The sequence below is a fragment of the Periplaneta americana genome, chromosome 11, assembly GCF_040183065.1.
Source record: "Periplaneta americana isolate PAMFEO1 chromosome 11, P.americana_PAMFEO1_priV1, whole genome shotgun sequence".
In the NCBI taxonomy this organism is placed as follows: Eukaryota; Metazoa; Arthropoda; class Insecta; order Blattodea; family Blattidae; genus Periplaneta; species Periplaneta americana.
Window position 1 is genome coordinate 52,574,069 of NC_091127.1, and position 18,007 is coordinate 52,592,075.

An 18,007-nucleotide genomic window follows, 5' to 3' on the forward strand; every position below is an offset into this window, starting at 1 on the left:
ACGGAAAGCAACGGGAAGTTACCGCATTTATCCTTCCCAAGAAAAACTGCAAACTTGAGCGAAGGAAGCTTTTAATAGGAAAAGGAGCATCTTTTGCGGACCTCTGGAAAAGAACTAAGGAAGAGACTAGTGAAGTGCTTTATGTGGAGTATGGCATTTTATGGGGAAGAAACATGGACATTACGACGAAATGAGGAGAAACGAATAGAAGCATTTGAAATGTGGATGTGGAGAAGAACGGAGCATGTGAAGTGGACAGACAGAATAAGAAATGAAGTTGTGTTGGATAAAGTGGGTGAAGAAAGAATGATGCTGAAACTGATTAGAAAGAGAAAAAGGAATTGGTTCGGTCTCTGGTTCAGAAGAATAATAGACAACATTAGGATATGTGGATCATATACAGAGACTAAGATGAATGCAGAAAATAGGAAAGATTGGAGAATGCTAGTTTTGCAATGAAAGACCAGCCCATGAGCAGAACACTTATGTATGTATGTCCAGAATGCCTGCAATGTCTTGTCTAAGAACGGTCACTATTTGCAAAGACTAGTCGATTCCATGCCCACTTGACTGCAAGATGTGGTCGAGATAAGGGGAAGATAGAATAAATATTGAATCGTGGTTTTTTGTTTTCTTTTTGAACGCTTATTTGTTTGAATGTTCTAAGGCAGATGCCAGTAAGTTTGTTTTATTTATGCCACGAAAGATATTTTTGTTGAGAATAAAATCTTTTTTCTTTCGATTTGCAGTCACAATGTCATAATGAAAAGGCATGGTATAATAGTCTACATTAATGAACCTGATGTTAATTACTAAAATAATCGTAAAAGAGAAAGAAGCAATTATGTATATTTGTCTCTCTGTCTTAAAAAACAAGACAAAAAAGAACATAAAAAGCACGAGATGGTATTCAAACGGAGGACCTCACGAATAAGAATCCGCAACGCTAGCATTACGCTACCTAGTAACACGCAAAGTACTTGGAATTATAATAATTGTAGATATCAGGCAACGTGGTCCAACAACATGTAACATCGCCTGTCTCCGAATTGTAGCGAAGATACCCGAAGGGAACTTTGCTTCAAGAGAGCGGCCACTTTTTCTTTTGACAACTGTAGCCTACGTACCTGTTACATGGCGTAGCAGTAAACAAATGTAATGCTACAAGTTGTGGGCTATAATAGTGGCTAAAACTTCGGACTCTAATAATTTGACAGAAATTAATGCATCTTGACAGTTTAACTTTCATTCAGAATCTTTGTAAAAATTGAGGGCTCGTCCGGGATTTGAACCCGGGACCTCTCGCACCCTAAGCGAGAATCATACCCCTAGACCAACGAGCCACGCTTGATTGTATGTTTGTAACTGGCAGACCGTTATTATAAATTGATCGATCATCTTTTTAATCATATTATTGAGTATGGACAAATTCTATCAGACTGACAGCGTTGCCTGGAACTTATAAGTGTTTTTGTGAGTTGCTTGTACGTTCCTGATACATGGCGCAGTAGTAAACAAATGTAATACTACAATTTGCAGCTTATAATTGCGGCTAACCTTCGGACTCTTATAATTAGAATCTCTCTTGTCTGCTTAACTTTCATTCAGAATCTTTATAAAAACGGAGGGGTCGTCAGAGATTTTAACCTGGGACTTCTCGCACCCTAAGGGAGAATCATACCCCTAGACCAACGAGCCACGGTTGCTGCTATGTTTGTATAATCGCCGCGGTCTCATGCTTAACATTCGGCAGGTCTTTTAACTTTAATTGTATTATTGTTTTCAATTTCTTGTGTCGCTGCTCCAATCACTCGCCTCAATTTCAATGTTGCAACCAATAAGCTGTTTCCTTCATAAATGACACCTACTTGTCTGATCCACGTGGACTAAAACCGAGGTTGCAATGTCTTGTGCTGAGAACGAACATTAAGGTATATGATTAAAAATTATTATTAAAGAGTTGTTATTAAGAGTTAAGAATGTCAACGTACTCGTATATGAAACAATAATAATAATAATAATAATAATAATAATAATAATAATAATAATAATAATAATAATAATAATAATAGCCATTTAACAATATAACAAACTAGTGCTTATTCTTATCGAGGAAGTAGATGTGACAACGTGACGCTTAGAGTGAAACCTGCAGAGCAACAATCGGTCGGCAAAATTATGTTTTAAAAGCACACGGCACATTATTGTATGATGCCGGCATGTTAAGTATGAGGCCGCGGCGATAATAACTGACGGACTGTTATTATACCTTGATCGAACATCTTTTTAAATCATATTATTAAGCATGGCCAAACTTATCAGACTGAACGTGTTGCCTGGAACTGTACGTACCTCATACATGGTGGAGCAATAAACAAATGTAATGCTACAAGTTGCGGGATTATAATAGTGGCTAAACCCTCGGACTCTAATAATTATAAAGAAATTTATGCATCTCGACAGCTTAACTTTCAGTCAGAATCTTTGTAAAATGGAGGGCTCGTACGGGATTTGAACCCGGGATCTCTCGCACCCTAAGCGAGAATCATACCCCTAGACCAACGAGCCACAGCTGCTGGTACGTTTGTGACTTGCAGACAATTATTACACCTTGATCGATAATCTTTTTTAATGATTTTATTAAGCATAGCCAAATTCTATCAGACTGATTGCGCAGCAGTAAACAATTGATGTAATGATACAAGTTGCGAGCTTATATAGTGGCTAAACCTTCGGGGTGCTATTCGTAGACATTTCGCTAGCCCGCGCTACGAGCGTGCTAAACAGGATTCATATCATATCATATGGCTGACACTGGTTTATGAATACGAAAAAAGTTAGTTCGCTGATCATCCACCGAAAGCCCGCGCTAAGAATGTCTATGAATACGGCCCATAGACTCTAATAATTAGAAAGATATTAATGCATCTTGACAACTTAACTTTCAGTCAGAATCTTCGTAAAATGGAGGGCTCGTTCGGGATTTGAACCCGGGACCTCTCGCACCCTAAGCGAGAATCATACCCCTAGACCAACGAGCCACAGCTGCTGGTACGTCAATTTTTAATAAGTCAATAATATATATTAAAAATAAAATAGGGCCTAGAACTGTGCCTTGGGGAACACCTATATTAATAACTGAAGGTTCACTTGAATAACTGTCAATTTCCGTTATTTGAATTCTGTCATTGAGATACGATTCTATTAAGTTTAAAGCATTACCTTTGATTCCTAAAGTCTAATTTCTCAATTAAGATATCATGTTTCACTGTATCAAATGCTTTTCTTATGTCCAAGAAAATACCAATACATTTGTTACCTTGATCAAATTCTCTAACAATTTGTTTAGTAACTTGATATATTGCATTATCTCTACTGAACTTTTTCGAAAACCAAATTGATTATCAATTAATATATTATGTTTATCAAGGTAATTTATTAATTGAACTTTAATACATTTTTCTAGTAATTTTGAAATACGTGAAAGTAATGATATTGGCCTATAATTGTTCATATTTCTTTTGTCTCCTTTTTAAAAATAGGTTTCACAATATTGCATTTTTTTAATTATTTGGGAATTTGTCATTTAAAAAACATAAATTAAATGTCAGATAATCTCATGGCGAATCCTTGACCTCATCTCGCCAAATACCATTTCACTATCACGAATCCCACTGACGCTCATTAATCTTGCAGTTGATATAACGTCGTTAAATAACCTATTCAAAACCTTATACTGCTGAAATTTTGTGATTCATATTAAGTGTGCTCTATGCGCAGGTGAAAATGTGGATCACCATCAATGAACCTACGACAATTGTTTTCGGTTACTGCCTGGCTGTGGGAATGGCGCCAAATGTGTTGACTCCAGGTCACGGTCAATATCTTGCAATGCATACGCTCCTCCTTTCTCATGCCCGCGCATATAAATTGTACAACAGAGAGTTCAGGGAAAAACAACAAGGTGAGTGAAAGTTTTGTCAGCCGTACCATAAAATATGGAACATTCTGTATTTTGCTAATGCTTTTCGTTGCCTGAAAGAAATCTTTGGGACAAGTTTTTATTCAGTATTTTAAATTTAGAATACACAAAACAAAATGGGTTAATATCTGTGGCCGGGAGAAAAATAGATCTTAAGTCAATTTTTTGTGAAAATTAGGTTTTTATATATTCTGAAAGTGGAAACAATTCTCTACAATCTGGTAAAACGATTAAGTTAAATAAGGCTCCTGACTGGATTTATAGAGCGTTACCAAATGTCCTAAGTACTTTTTGAATCGAGCACACACAGAATAAAGGACTTAAGAATATTTAATACTTTATTCCTTACAACCATTACATGATTACTTTCCATGCTTCCCTATTAAAAAGGTCTAACTTGTATTTTAGCCATTTTATCACATACTGATACCCTTTCCTTTTAAAACTTTAAGCACCAGGTTAAACAGTCCTATAATTAAGACCCATGTTGCATTCCTAATAATTTACATTTCTCATTTATTTTGACATGAAAAAGGTCTTATGTTTAAATATTCCCTTCTACTCAGTTTGGGTTCTAGTCTTAAAAGGGCTTAAGTGCGGCTATTTTTGTAAATAATCAAGAAAATTGTTAAATGAGCAAGATTACCTGTTTTAGAAGAAATATAAACAAATAATATCCAGGAAAACCTCTTAATTAAAAAACTCTATAATCGACACCAATTTCAATCTTTCTGCTGCTCTCCTGAAAAGTATAAAATTTTTACTTAAGACCTTTTCCCTCCCGGCCACAGATATATTTTTATTAATAGAATAATATGACATCAATCTTCCTGAAACTTCACAAATAGTCTTGTTGTTCTACGTAGATTATAATCATGTTAATTTCAATTAATAAAAATGTTAAATATATTGAAAAATAATTAATATAACCTATAGGCTTTCTAATAATGAATCTGACATCCGGGAATGTTCATTGTCGAGTCGACTGCATTGCACCAATACATATTAATGCTAACGACGTTCAAGCAGATTTAACGCTAATTAGTGATGGAATAAAAACAAGATTAACGTTGATTTGCGTTTAACTGTGAATCGTATAAAATGTCAAATGTTATGTACAGTTTTAATAATGGCTAGTTTCCATTTCTCGTGTTTAATGAAATTTCTAAATTTTCTTCAGGAGTATAAGTTGGAATTTCACGAAATTCACAAACTTTCCATAATTTCTATGGCATCATTATGGATGTAATGAAGAAAGTCTGGAAGACGAAGTGGAGCTAATCCCTAAAACAATTGAACGTTATGAGAATGAACATGATGTCACTATTGACTACGTTTTAAAATTTGTTAATTTTCTTCAGGAGTATAAATTGGAATTTCACGAAATTCACCAACTTTCCATAATTTCTGTCGCATCTAGTGCGCGATGTGAACGTGCATTTTCGTGTTTACGTCGCATTAAAACTTACTTGCGGAAGAGAACGATCTCGCAGTCCTTGCTATAGGGCAGGATATCGTAAAGGCACTGGACATTGAGTATCTAATCTGATTGAGTTTGTTGCTTTAATAAGTTATAAAAAGAGAGTGTGAATACTTATTGACTTACCATCGTATAGTAGAATGAGTAATGATATAAATTTAACAAACCTTATTCGAATAAAGAAACAGTTCACTCTTTTTGTATAAACTATATAAAAACTAGGCATACGAACTACAAAGTAATGATGTAAATTTAACGTATTACCCGTAAAACCTTATTGGAATAAGGAAACCATTCTTGTGTATCTAAACAGTAATGTTATATTTTTATAAAACTCTTTTCTTGTCTATAATTTTAGATATCGGTATCTAGTTTTTCTTGGATAAAACAAGTTTAACCAGACAACTTATCCTTGCGTAACTCTAAGATAATTGTTACTCTCCATTAGTCTACGAGAAATTTATTTCAGAATTTGCAGTCAGCAATGAAAAATATCAACATTAGAGTTGTTACTTTGTAGCCTACACTTCACTGAATACATTGTCGAAATTATTGTGCTTTATGTGACGTATCTTATCACGCACTATTTTCCTCTGTAAATATTTCTTCTGAACACCTCATATCTAAAATATTTTCTTTTCTTTCACTCTGTAGAAAAAGCACTCATGTTATTCAACCAGTCTTGTTTTTTTTATCTTTATTGACATCTTTATTAGTATTTGTAGGTACAATAAGTTACGTGTTCACAAGTTATAATTCAGACAATAACTTACCTATTTTTATAGACTTGATAAATAGTCATATATTATTAATAATTTTCTTTTACTGGATAAACTTTGACTTGATCGTCATCATCAGGTCCGATTATCTAAATATTTTAATTTATGAGCATATAAATATTGAAACTAGTCTCTTAAATAAAACGATATAAATGTGTATAATTATATTTCTTAAAACCATCCCACACACACATAATGTTGAACCATTTTAAGACATTGCGTTATAGACCCAGTATCTTTAAACATATTTACTAATTGTTGCAATGTTTCTTACTTATCCTTAGTAAAATTCAGTGGCGTAGCGTCAATGTAAGCTAAAAAGCTTAGCTTCCCCAGTTAATAATAATTTCATAATAAACCTGCAGTTTATGGAGAAAATGATTTATTAATTTTAATAGAATTTATATTTACGCGTTAAATATTGTGATGCGGCAGCTCAGGATGATTTGTGATGCAGCAGTAAACAAGAAGCCTGCACACACCAACTTCCAAGCAGACTGGTTTCTTCTGTGTTATCCACCCTGCATATTTTCCATCCCTTTCTAACTAAACTACCCTAGTCGCAAGGCTCGCAAGAAGCTAGCTTTAACATTTAAAATAAATAGTTTCCGAGTTATCCCTTTTCGTCAGTTGTGTTCAGTTGAAGTGTTAGTGTGCATTGTGGCTGATACAATAAATAATGAGCGAAATAACAGTTCCTGACACCAATTTACTTGAATTTTTTTTAGGACAATTGTCTTATCAAGACTGACTTACGAACAAAAGTGTGATTTAAAAAACAAATGACCGACTCCCTTGCTGCAAGGAAGGACACAACAAAAGACAGACGCATACTTACGTAATGATACGTGATTTCTCTAAGTATGACAGGGAGTGAGCTAATGTTATACGTATACGTGTCTATTTGTTAAGAGATATGTGTAAACCGTGAAATCATATTTTACTACGTACCATTTGAGGTCATGCCTTATTGGTGTTACTTACGATGTTCCAACCAATCTTCGATTGCTGACTTGACATTGACTACTATTTATTTTAAGACTGTATTTTTGTATTACGTTTTCTCATATTGCATGAAAGACAACTTGAGTTAGCTTCCCCTGCTCAAAATTTCATTCTACGCCACTGATAAAATTCAGTTTTCCTTCCTTTTGTCTACTTCAGCACAATCACCTTGTTTAAAAAGAACTTTTCATTCAATAGTATATGTATTTCTGACTTTCCACAAGTTAATAATTAACCAACAGATAAACACCTGAAATTTTAAATATAAATGTAAACAGTAACACGATAGAGTACACATTTTAAAAGTATACTGCAGTTGTCCTAACAGTACTGCTTTTATTCCATGAGGCAGGATTTGAATGTGCAGGCAGAATGGAATAAATGCCCGACTTTCACTACGACTAAGTCTTGGTAAACATAACTCCTTGCATCTAAATTCTGCTACTATAAAAACATAATTCATTATGCTCACAAATGCTTTGTTCCAACATTGCGAAGACCATACAGGACATACAGGAGCTGCTACTTATGAAACTTTATTATATGAAAGCAAAGAGTTTTAAGTACGTTTCCTATTTAAGAATGTTTAATGTTATGTCCAATCTTCGTGGCTAGCCTAACTAATCTAGAACATACTCTAAGCTTTATCCTTGAAGTCAGGTGTAGTAAATATATCTGTGCGTGTGTGCACGCGCACGTGTGAGCTATTATGTCATTTTCGAACACAATCAGTTACGTTTTTTAAGAAATGCAAGGTGTTTCAAAAGTGGTAGTCAATCATTTACAGATGAAAAGTACAAAGTAACCCAAGCAAAAAAGCTCTAATAGACATTGGTCCGCAAATTAACCGTTGTCGAGATAATGCACATTTTCTGTCTAGATTCCTTGCTGACCAAGAGCAGGCAATCCGAAACAGCAATTCCTGAAGTGTATTGACCTCAGAAGTGGTAAACATGTATGTTACATGACCTCAAACACAGAAATCTAATCGGATTTAAATCTAGTGACCTAGGAGGCCACGGTACAGGCCCTCCTCTGTGTAAGGCAATATCACATGAACTGTTAATTTGCGGACCAATGCTTATTGGAGCTTTTTTTTTTGCTCTTCAGTTTGTACTTTTCATCTGTAAATTATTTATCATCACTTTTGAAACACTATGTATAAGAGCTCGCTTATCCTAACCTTCATATCTTGTGTAGGCCTAGATTAAAAATTCGAGATTCGAACTCTGATACACATATTTATTTATATCCATATGTTGTTGTTGTTATTTTCAAATGCCGAGCGTTTGACAATAAAGTCATTTGACCCTCTTGCACTCCAATATTTTTAAGAGATATTGTCATAGTTAGCCACTGAATCACAGATTTTGAGATGTTACGATTTCATTTTTTGGTTTGAGTTGCACAATGGGCAGTTAGGGGACTGAAATATTTCAATTCTATGCAGGTGTTTGGCCTAACAGTCATGGCCTGTTGCCAATCTAAATGCAGCTACAGACGATTTGCGTGGTAACTCAGGAATTAACTGTGGATTATGATGCAGAAAGTTCCATTTTTTCCCTTGAGATTGTTTATATCCATATGTTCAAAGAACATTAAATAATATGTAGCCTATATCAAATTATTTATAAGAAAATTATCTACATAATTTCAAAAACGAAGGCCAGTATTTAACTCTATCTCGTTTGTATGTAATTAAAAAAACATATTTAATACCTATAGAATCACTGTCAGAGTCATTCATCAACTCTGTCAAATGAAATGATCATCAGAATAGAGTGGTGATGGAATTTAATTTATTGTCAGTATGAAATAAGGTACTTACTGATAGGAAATTTTACTATTGCTGCTATATCTAGGTGAATTTTTTTCTCAGTGATAGTGTCATTGTCGAGAAATGTTCTGTTGAAATTTAATCAAAATAGGCTACTACTTTAATTATTGGTAAAATATATATATTATTCGAAAATTTGATAAGAATATTCAAATAAGTGAGATAAAATAATTTTATATGAAAATTGTATCGATAATAACATATTAATGTCCATTTACTCTGATTAGAATACATTTTAGAAACAAGTAACATTTCTGTCATTGTTTGAAGTAAGCAGTATTTAAATTACCGTAGATTCACATATTTTCAGGTAAAATCGCGATTGCTCCCTCATCAACATGGATAACACCACAGACTAATACTGAAGAAGATCAAGAAGCACAGGAAAGGGCACTACAATTTAGTGTAAGATTTCTATAAATATAAATGATTTATTCATACTTTTATAATTTAACCACAGTCTAGTATATATATATATATATATATATATATATAGTCACGAAACTCAATACGTAAGGAATATGCATCCATAGATAGTTGCTAACCACTAGGATCGCTACTATCGCATCATTACAGACAATGCGAAATAGTACCGCATAGTCTATTGTTCATAGAGCCCTCAACAACTAAAGCTTCGTGACTGTATATACTAGACTGTGATTTAATATAAACATTGACTGCAAACGTATTAATTTATTATGCTTCAAAAAATTGTTACTGTAATATAAAATTTACTTTCAGCAGCCCTTGTAAGCCATTTATTGAATGACATTTTATGAAACAATTAAAATTGTGAGTTAATTCTCCATGGAATAAATTTTTGTAACTAAATACTTACGTCACTACAATGCTTGGACTTGTGGGTGCTACTTATTAATTAAACATTTTATTCATTCATTATTTACGATGGCTTAGTACACACATGTGTTAAGTACATTTTCCGGTCAAATTGAGTTAAATACAAAATCGGAGTCATGTGAGATGTATCTTTACTGTGCACAAATGTCGGAAGTGAATACTAAGAATTTCCTATCTTATGTTTACTTTTTGAGAATAGATGTTAATTGAAGTGTAATTAAGTATTGAAAATTTAAACTTGTTTTCCCCAAAATTAAGAAATTAGCGCTTACAACATGTGTGCACTAAGTCATCAATTATTTATTTTATTTGGATTTGACATTATGCACTGTAGATAAAAGAAAATTAAAAATGAAAAATGATACAAGAAGTGTACAGTATTTCGAAGTTTGGATCTATTTTTCGTCTTTAGGTCACGAATAAAAAATGTACAGTTTCGAGATGTTAATGATAGGAAAGAAGTCACTAGAATGTAAGTAGAACTGAATGCATGCATACCTTCTATAGTCTTTTTTTACCCACGTATGTTTTACTATGTAGTTATTATTCATTAATAATATGACTCATTATGTTTTCAGCCGCTGCGCTGGTAAGTTATGGGTACCGGTATTTATCCATTTGTAATAATCCTATCTAGTAGAATTCCTACGTAAAGATTAATTTTAGGTCCTACAGAATATATCTGTTATGGTAACAATGATTATAGAGGAGGAAAATTCGCTCCGGCGCCGGGGATCGAACCCGGATCCTTGGTTCTACGTACCAAGTGCTCTAACCATTGAGCTACGTCGAAGTTCAATCCGCTGCACCGGATCAAATCCCTCTCCTCTAGTGTTTTTCCTCTTTGTGGCCTGACTCCAAGTTCGACAGATATGTTGACATATTATATTAAGTCAATTGCCATTATACGAGGAGCGCACTCAATTGAGTGACTTGGTGGCCGGGATTCCACAGTAATATGCACTGTTGGGCGATGAATCTACGTGAAGATTAATTTTAGGTCCTACAGAAATGCGTGTTATTATTCGGTTAAGAAGCTTTTGTTGTCAAAAAATCTTAAAGTTAGAATTTATAAAACAGTTATATTACCGGTTGCTCTGTATGGTTGTGAAACTTGGACTCTCACTTTGAGAGAATAACAGAGATTAAGGGTGTCTGAGAATAAGGTTCTTAGGACAATATTTGGGGCTAAGAGGGATGAAGTTACAGGAAAATGGAGAAAGTTACACAACGCAGAACTCCACGCATTGTAGTCTTCACCTGACATAATTAGGAACATTAAATCCAGACTTTGAGATGGACAGGGCATGTAGCACGTATGGACATATGCATATAGAGTGTTAGTTGGGAGACCGGAGAGAAAAAGACCTTTGGACAGGCCGAGACGTAGACGGGAGGATAATATTAAAATGGATTTGAGAGAGGTGGGATATGACGATAGAGACTGGATTAATCTTGCGCAGGATAGGGACCGCATGGCGGGCATATGTGAGGGCGGCAACGAACCTTCGGGTTGCTTAAAAGCCAGTAAGTAAGAAAGTAGACACTTCGTCCAACGGTGCATATTACTGTGGAATCCCGGTCACCAAGTCACTCAATTGAGTGCGCTTTTCGTATAATGGCAGTTGACTTAATATAATATGTCGACATATATGTAGAACTTGGAGTCAGGCCACAAAGGGAATAACACTAGAGGAGAGGGATTCGATCCGGTGCAGTGAATTGAACTTCGGCGTAGCTTAGTAGTTAGAGCACTCGGTACGTAGAACCAAGGATCCAGGTTCGAAATCCGGCACTGGAGCGAATTTTTCTCCTCTAATAATCATAGTAGAATTCCTTTTTTCTCTCACTATATTTTTTCCCCGAAGATGGATCCTAACTATCAGAATGCCATTTTTCTATCACCGTGTTCACCGTGTTTTTCGCCTGAAGCCCGAGATAAATCTAACCTTCGAGACATTGTGAACTTTTTTTATATTTTATATGTATTGTCACCAGGAATACAGAGTGCAGTTCAAGTTTATTCTGAATAATCCACAATTACTTATTCTCTTATTTAAAGAAATTTAATAAATATACTAAACTTACATGAGAATATTGATATTTATTTAGATTGGGTGGGTCCTCCATCCCATTTGCAGTTCTGCTGGTGACTATCCTCCATTAATGAAAGAATGGATGGCAAAGAGAAGCAAAGAAGAAGGATACACAAGATCTCGTCTGCCAAGCTTCACACTGGAAGAAATAGAAATGATTAAAGGTACTTATGTTCTCGTAACTTCATCTTCACATATACGGACTAAAAGATATTTAACAATTATGTTAAAAAAACAATGATAAGTTGTTATGCGAGAGAACACGTTAGAATTTCTTTACATTTAAGTACTGATATTTCAAATATTTGTATGGTATCATAATGATAGTTTCACGTCGCAGGTTCATATGATTTCATTGGTGTGAACCACTACACTACATATCAAGCTAAAAACACATTCGAAGGAAAGTATGTGCCATATTTGAAGGATGCAGATGTGGAATTAACACAGCTTCCAGCTTGGCCATCGGGACTTGCTTTTTGGAACAAGGTATTGAGGAGCATATTATATCATCATCATCATTATTCATCATCAGTATGATAGATGTTTTCAATTAGTTGTTCATCTCAGAACATAACCTCCTCCACAAAGTCCTATCTTGCCACAATTCCTCCTCTTGAATTCTTTCCCAGTCATGGTCACTCTCTTTTAAATCCATGCATACTTGATCTAACCATCTAGTCCGGAGTCTTTCTAATATTCTTACACCTTTCACTTTCATTTTAAATGCCCTTCTTGGTAGGTCTATTCTTCTTTCATTTATCCTTTCCAAATGACCTAACCATTTTAATCTCATTTTCACTATTGTATCTTTTAATTTTTGAACTCATGTCTTTCTAATAACTTCATTTCTGAATTTGTACCTTCTTATTTTCCTTCCTATGCTTCTTAAAAATGTCATTTCTCCTGCCTGGATTCTACTAGCCATGGTCTAGATCTCAGCACTATACGTAACTGTAGGCATGTAATAACATTTATACGTCATAATTTTGATTTCTTTTTTTACTCCCAGTTTCAAAAAATATGTTTTACTCTGTTATAAAATTTAGCACCCAGTCCAATCCTATTAGTGATTTTTCTAAATAATCTACTTCCTCAGCAACTTTTAAAATGTGATTTCCGATCTTCATGTAACCCTTATTTAACTTTCACCATACCAGTCTTCAGCTGTTATTTTAATTTCAATTTATTTTCTTCCAATATTAATAGACCATCTGTAAATGTCAAAATTTCAGATTTTCTTCTGTGTCTTAATTTTTCACAATTTTTAGAACTTCATCTAATGCGACATTAAACAATAATTGAGAGAGTACACTTTCTTGTCTAACTCCTTTTGACATTTCAAAAACACCTCGATTTTTTATTTTCTACTCTTACACAATTTATGCAATGATATTTCTATTAATTTTGAGTTTCTTTAAATACTCCCATATTTTAATCCTGTCAATAAATTGCATATATACCATGTCTGATTAGTGAACTATGTTACTAGTCAACGATGTATGCATGTGATATATGAGAGAAAATGCAGCAGAATCCTGTTGAAAAAGATAAAATCACATTTCATGTCGATTAATTCTCTATAAAAACAGGGCCAAAATCATATTCACTATATTTCATTTTATCTAAATTCTGCAGTATGTTTACTAATAATTAGGCCTACATTAGTTTCAAAGATATTCCTCAGATTTCATATATTTCTAGCTTGTTTAATAAATTACCATGTTAAACACAATCAGGACCCTCTAACAGATAAAATAATATTATATCACTTCATTATTTTCTAATTTCTTGTGGAAATTCAATTATTGCTGTTGCATTGTTTCTCAAACATTATCGGTACTTATTTCAATTTCCTGTTGAATATTCATAATTACTTAAGCCAGAATATAAGGTAGAAAACATTACGTAAAAAATAGCCCCATTGCAAAAATATCCCAGTTTATGATAAACATATTTTCAATGTCCAGCAAAGAATTGGTATCATCTTCTTCTCATTGAGATTGGATGAATTTTGAGTTTGGTTTAATCATCTGAAGTTATGTTCTTATTGCATGTTGTTCACAGCTAAATATTCTTACAGCTAGCAAGTCTGGTGAGAAATCTTAATTCTTACATGAGCGAGAAGAGAAAGACTAAAGGAAACATTTTTATTATTATTGTTGCTACTACTACTACCACAGTCTAATATATAGTCACGAAGCTCAATACGTAGTAAATATGCATCCATAAATAGTTGCTAACCACTAGGATCGCTAATATCATCTCATTGCAGACAATGCGAAATAGTACCGGTACAGTCTATTGTTCCTAGCACCCTCACAACTCAAGCTTCGTGACTGTAGGTATACTAGACTACTACTACTACTACTACTACTACTACTACTACTATTATTATTATTACCACCACCACCACCACCACCACCACCGCCAATAGTATAATATTAATTTTCACGAATATTGAAGATTTAGAAAAAAAAAAAACTATAACTTATTGAAAGGAAAATATTTTTCACCCACCTGTGCTGCATTATAAGCAAGGCCCGGACCTTGGAGACTTGTGTTGCTGCACGTACGTAAGTAACAGACTTCAATGTCAACATAAACTCATTCCAACCCCGCTTCCGTAAAGGAGGTACTGTCAGATCCGCTTGAAAAGTGACTTCAGTCTAGAACAACATATATTTTATTAATAACCTTGGGAAATACATTGGATTTAATGGTGTGCTCTGTACATTTTATTACATTGTGTGACTATGTACATTCGAAGGTTTTCGAATTGAAAACTTTTTCGATTGTCAGTTAGAACCGATTTTAAGCGCGAAAAACTTCTTTCCACGTCACAAGACGTGACGGGTGCAAACTTAAAATACTGAATGTATTCACTATCACTGTTATGTGTTTGATTTTCAGTATTTGCTAGCTGATCACGTATTTGGCAGAGATCAGAATATCCAACATTTTTGTCAATAATTGTTTTCAGTTTTTGTGTCACTGCTTGGGCGGGCCCCTCTCTGACTTGATCTAGGGCTGTGGACAAGTCTTGTACTACTTTAAGAGACTTAGATATTTCCATGGCACTTTTTTCCAACAGCTTAATATATTTTGACAAATCCTTGAACTTCTGTTCAATATACATAATGTGGTCTCTTAGCTGTTCCGACACTAACTCTTTAGCTATGGCAACTGAAGAACAATCCTCACTATTGAGCACTGCTAACACGTCTACTATTTTTTCGTAGTATTTTGCATAGTAGCTTGCAGCATCCAACCAAGTACCCCAACGTGTTATGATTGGCATTGGAGGTATGGGAATTTCTGGCGCTATATTTTTAAATACTTGTAACCTAGTAGGTGCCTTTAAAAATATTTTTTTCATATTTGATATGAACCGGTCCACATCTGGATAGGAACTCCTCACAGTCTCGGCTACTCTGTGAAGACAATGAGCAAGACAAGTCATGTGACAGATGTTAGGGTAGCTTAATTTTATTTGTCTGCCTGCTTTCATCATGTAAGCAGCGCCATCGGTGACTAGCAGGAGGATATTTTCACGTTTAACTCCGTCTGGCCATAAAAGAGACATTGAGTTTTCAAATAGTGTTACAATGGATGCATGATTCACTTTATCAAGTACCTCTGCGGTTAACAAAAACTTTTCACCAGGTCCATCAGGACTCAATGTTCCGACAACGACATGTGCTACAAATCGCCCTGTTTCATCAGTCGTTTCGTCCACAGAAACCCAAATCTTATTATTTCCTACCGCTTTCCTTATTTGATTTAAAACATCTGCATAACAATCTGGCAGATAGTTTTTGCGAAGAGTTGATTCGGAAGGAAGTTGTTTTTCTGTATATTTTTCTATGAAGTTCTTAAAAAAAACATTCTCTACTTTATGGAATGGAATGTTGGCCCCCACCATCATCTCACAGACGTCCCGAAAAAATGTAGACTTCCGACTTGAGAGAGAAGTAGATGGAACTTTGTTTACTTCCTGCTCCAATAAAGCTACACTTGCCTTATGTTTTTTTGTGTTGCAATGTCTTTCAATGAATGCTCGTTTCCAGCCTCTAGTTTGTGTGCGGCACAATCTACAAATTATAAATTCTCCATTCGAAGAAAATATTTCACCTCCTCCAAATTCCTCCAAGAAACAATTCACCTACAATTCAAAGAAGTATTGTTAAACTTTTATAACACCACTTCTAATAACACGTATGTTGTGAGTTCTCAAAACGTCTGCTTACCTGCACTTCTTTGAATGTAATGGGCTTCGCCATGACTCGGTTACCTCGTCCGTATGCTATACTTGCATGTGCCCGCTTTGTTATTAGTTGTGACTGTCACTGTGCACTTGCAACGCAAACTACCAGCACAAACCCCCCGCCCTATCTGAAGCTGTAGTCGCGCGGAGAACACAGACGTACCGACATCCGTGGCCTGATTATAAGCTAGACATTATCATTCTTAACAAAAATCGTTTTCAAATAGTAATTACTGATCTCAAACATGATATGTTGAGATATTTTGTAGAAATACAGTAACTAATGACTGCCTCTCTGTTGCTTTAGGTAGTTCCATGGGGTATCCGGAAAATTCTTAACTGGATATCCAGAGAATATAGCAATCCTTCAGTTCTAATCTCTGAGAATGGATATTCAGACAATGGAGAACTTGATGATATGAACAGAATTCATTACACGAATGTAAGTACAGTATACTTCTAAGTTGTTATTCATTTCTGACTTTGTTTTGAAAAATTACAATTATATTTATGATTTAAAAGATACAAAGCTTTCGAAGAACATATATTTGAAAATGTTACTTACACAATGACTTTCAAACTCCGGAATGTACAAATATGTTTTTAAATGCTCTCCATCTCAATAACAACAGTTCTTTTCTTCAATAACAAAAACAGAAATACATAAATAATAAGCTCATAAAATATGTGTAAATTATAAACGGGGAAATTAACAAATAATTTAGAAATAATGAAACTGAATTAGAGAAAGAATGTAATAGAAAATCCTTATATTACAACACGCCCATAGAAGTTTGAGACATCATTAGAAATTGAAATTTCCAGATTAACAATATGCAAATGCAGTAGGTTTCAACCAAAAATATGCAGTTTAATGATGACATGTCGACAGAATGTACCATTTATTATTGCCAGCAAATCTCAAACAAAGATGATAATAGAAAAATGTTTATATTTGTAGGCTTACCTTAACGAGATGATGAAGGCAATATATGAGGATGGCTGTAATGTGTTCGGATATACAGTCTGGTCTCTGTTAGATAACTTTGAATGGAGCAATGGATACACGTAAGTTAAACCTGAGTGGTATTAAAGTACGAGTACTGATACTTCGCCTTGTGTTATTATTTTATTGTCGTTATATTTTTCAGGCTGAAATTTGGTCTATATCACGTTGACTTTGATGATCCCAACAGGAAGAGAACTGCCAAGGAATCAGCCAAAGTGTACGCTGAGATTATTAGTACAAGACAAATTCCAACGTGTTTCATGGTCGAACTTAAAAATTGGCAGTCAATACAAATGTAAAAGTGCTGAGCTGAATATATGAATATCTTTTGTTTAATCTGGAATCATAATTGAAGTAGAAGATTTCTGTATAATAAAATATGCGTAATGTTGAACTCTTAATGTTAATAACTTCAAAGAAACAATATACAAGCAGAATGGAAAAGATGTTACAAAATCAGCATACATCAAACAAATATCCAAACACAAACTGTCCCGAAGTCCTAACTCCTTCGTTGTTTCTCAGTGCCAGAGAAAACTTCATCACAAGGTAAGCCGTCTTTTTAGTACTGACACAAAAACTGTAGAATTAAAAAGTCTGCCTGATTGAGGTTCTGGCTGATATGTATATCTATTATCAGGCAGTACATGGCGATATGTGTCAGAGGAAGAACAATTGCTTGTATGCATCTGAA

The 18,007-nt window shown here is 34.4% G+C and overlaps 1 protein-coding gene and 3 non-coding genes across 7 annotated transcripts in view; 1 reads left to right on the forward strand and 3 right to left on the reverse strand.

Moving 5' to 3' along the window:
- LOC138708997 (myrosinase 1-like) overlaps positions 1-17,757 on the forward strand; it is a 42,474-nt gene extending 24,717 nt beyond the window's left edge. For all 4 annotated transcript variants that reach the window (XM_069839424.1, XM_069839423.1, XM_069839426.1 and 1 more), the window contains 7 exons: positions 3,781-3,964; positions 9,394-9,488; positions 12,054-12,201; positions 12,378-12,526; positions 16,612-16,746; positions 17,266-17,372; positions 17,456-17,757. In XM_069839424.1, the coding sequence (XP_069695525.1) occupies positions 3,781-3,964; positions 9,394-9,488; positions 12,054-12,201; positions 12,378-12,526; positions 16,612-16,746; positions 17,266-17,372; positions 17,456-17,612 (975 nt within the window). In that variant the 3' untranslated portion in view covers positions 17,613-17,757. The remainder of the gene's footprint in view (positions 1-3,780; positions 3,965-9,393; positions 9,489-12,053; positions 12,202-12,377; positions 12,527-16,611; positions 16,747-17,265; positions 17,373-17,455) is intronic.
- TRNAP-AGG (transfer RNA proline (anticodon AGG)) lies at positions 1,272-1,343 on the reverse strand. Its single transcript has one exon. It is a non-coding gene; the product is annotated as a tRNA-Pro (tRNA).
- Positions 2,497-2,568, reverse strand: TRNAP-AGG (transfer RNA proline (anticodon AGG)). Its single transcript has one exon. It is a non-coding gene; the product is annotated as a tRNA-Pro (tRNA).
- On the reverse strand, positions 2,970-3,041 carry TRNAP-AGG (transfer RNA proline (anticodon AGG)). Its single transcript has one exon. It is a non-coding gene; the product is annotated as a tRNA-Pro (tRNA).
- Positions 17,758-18,007: the final 250 nt, after the last annotated feature.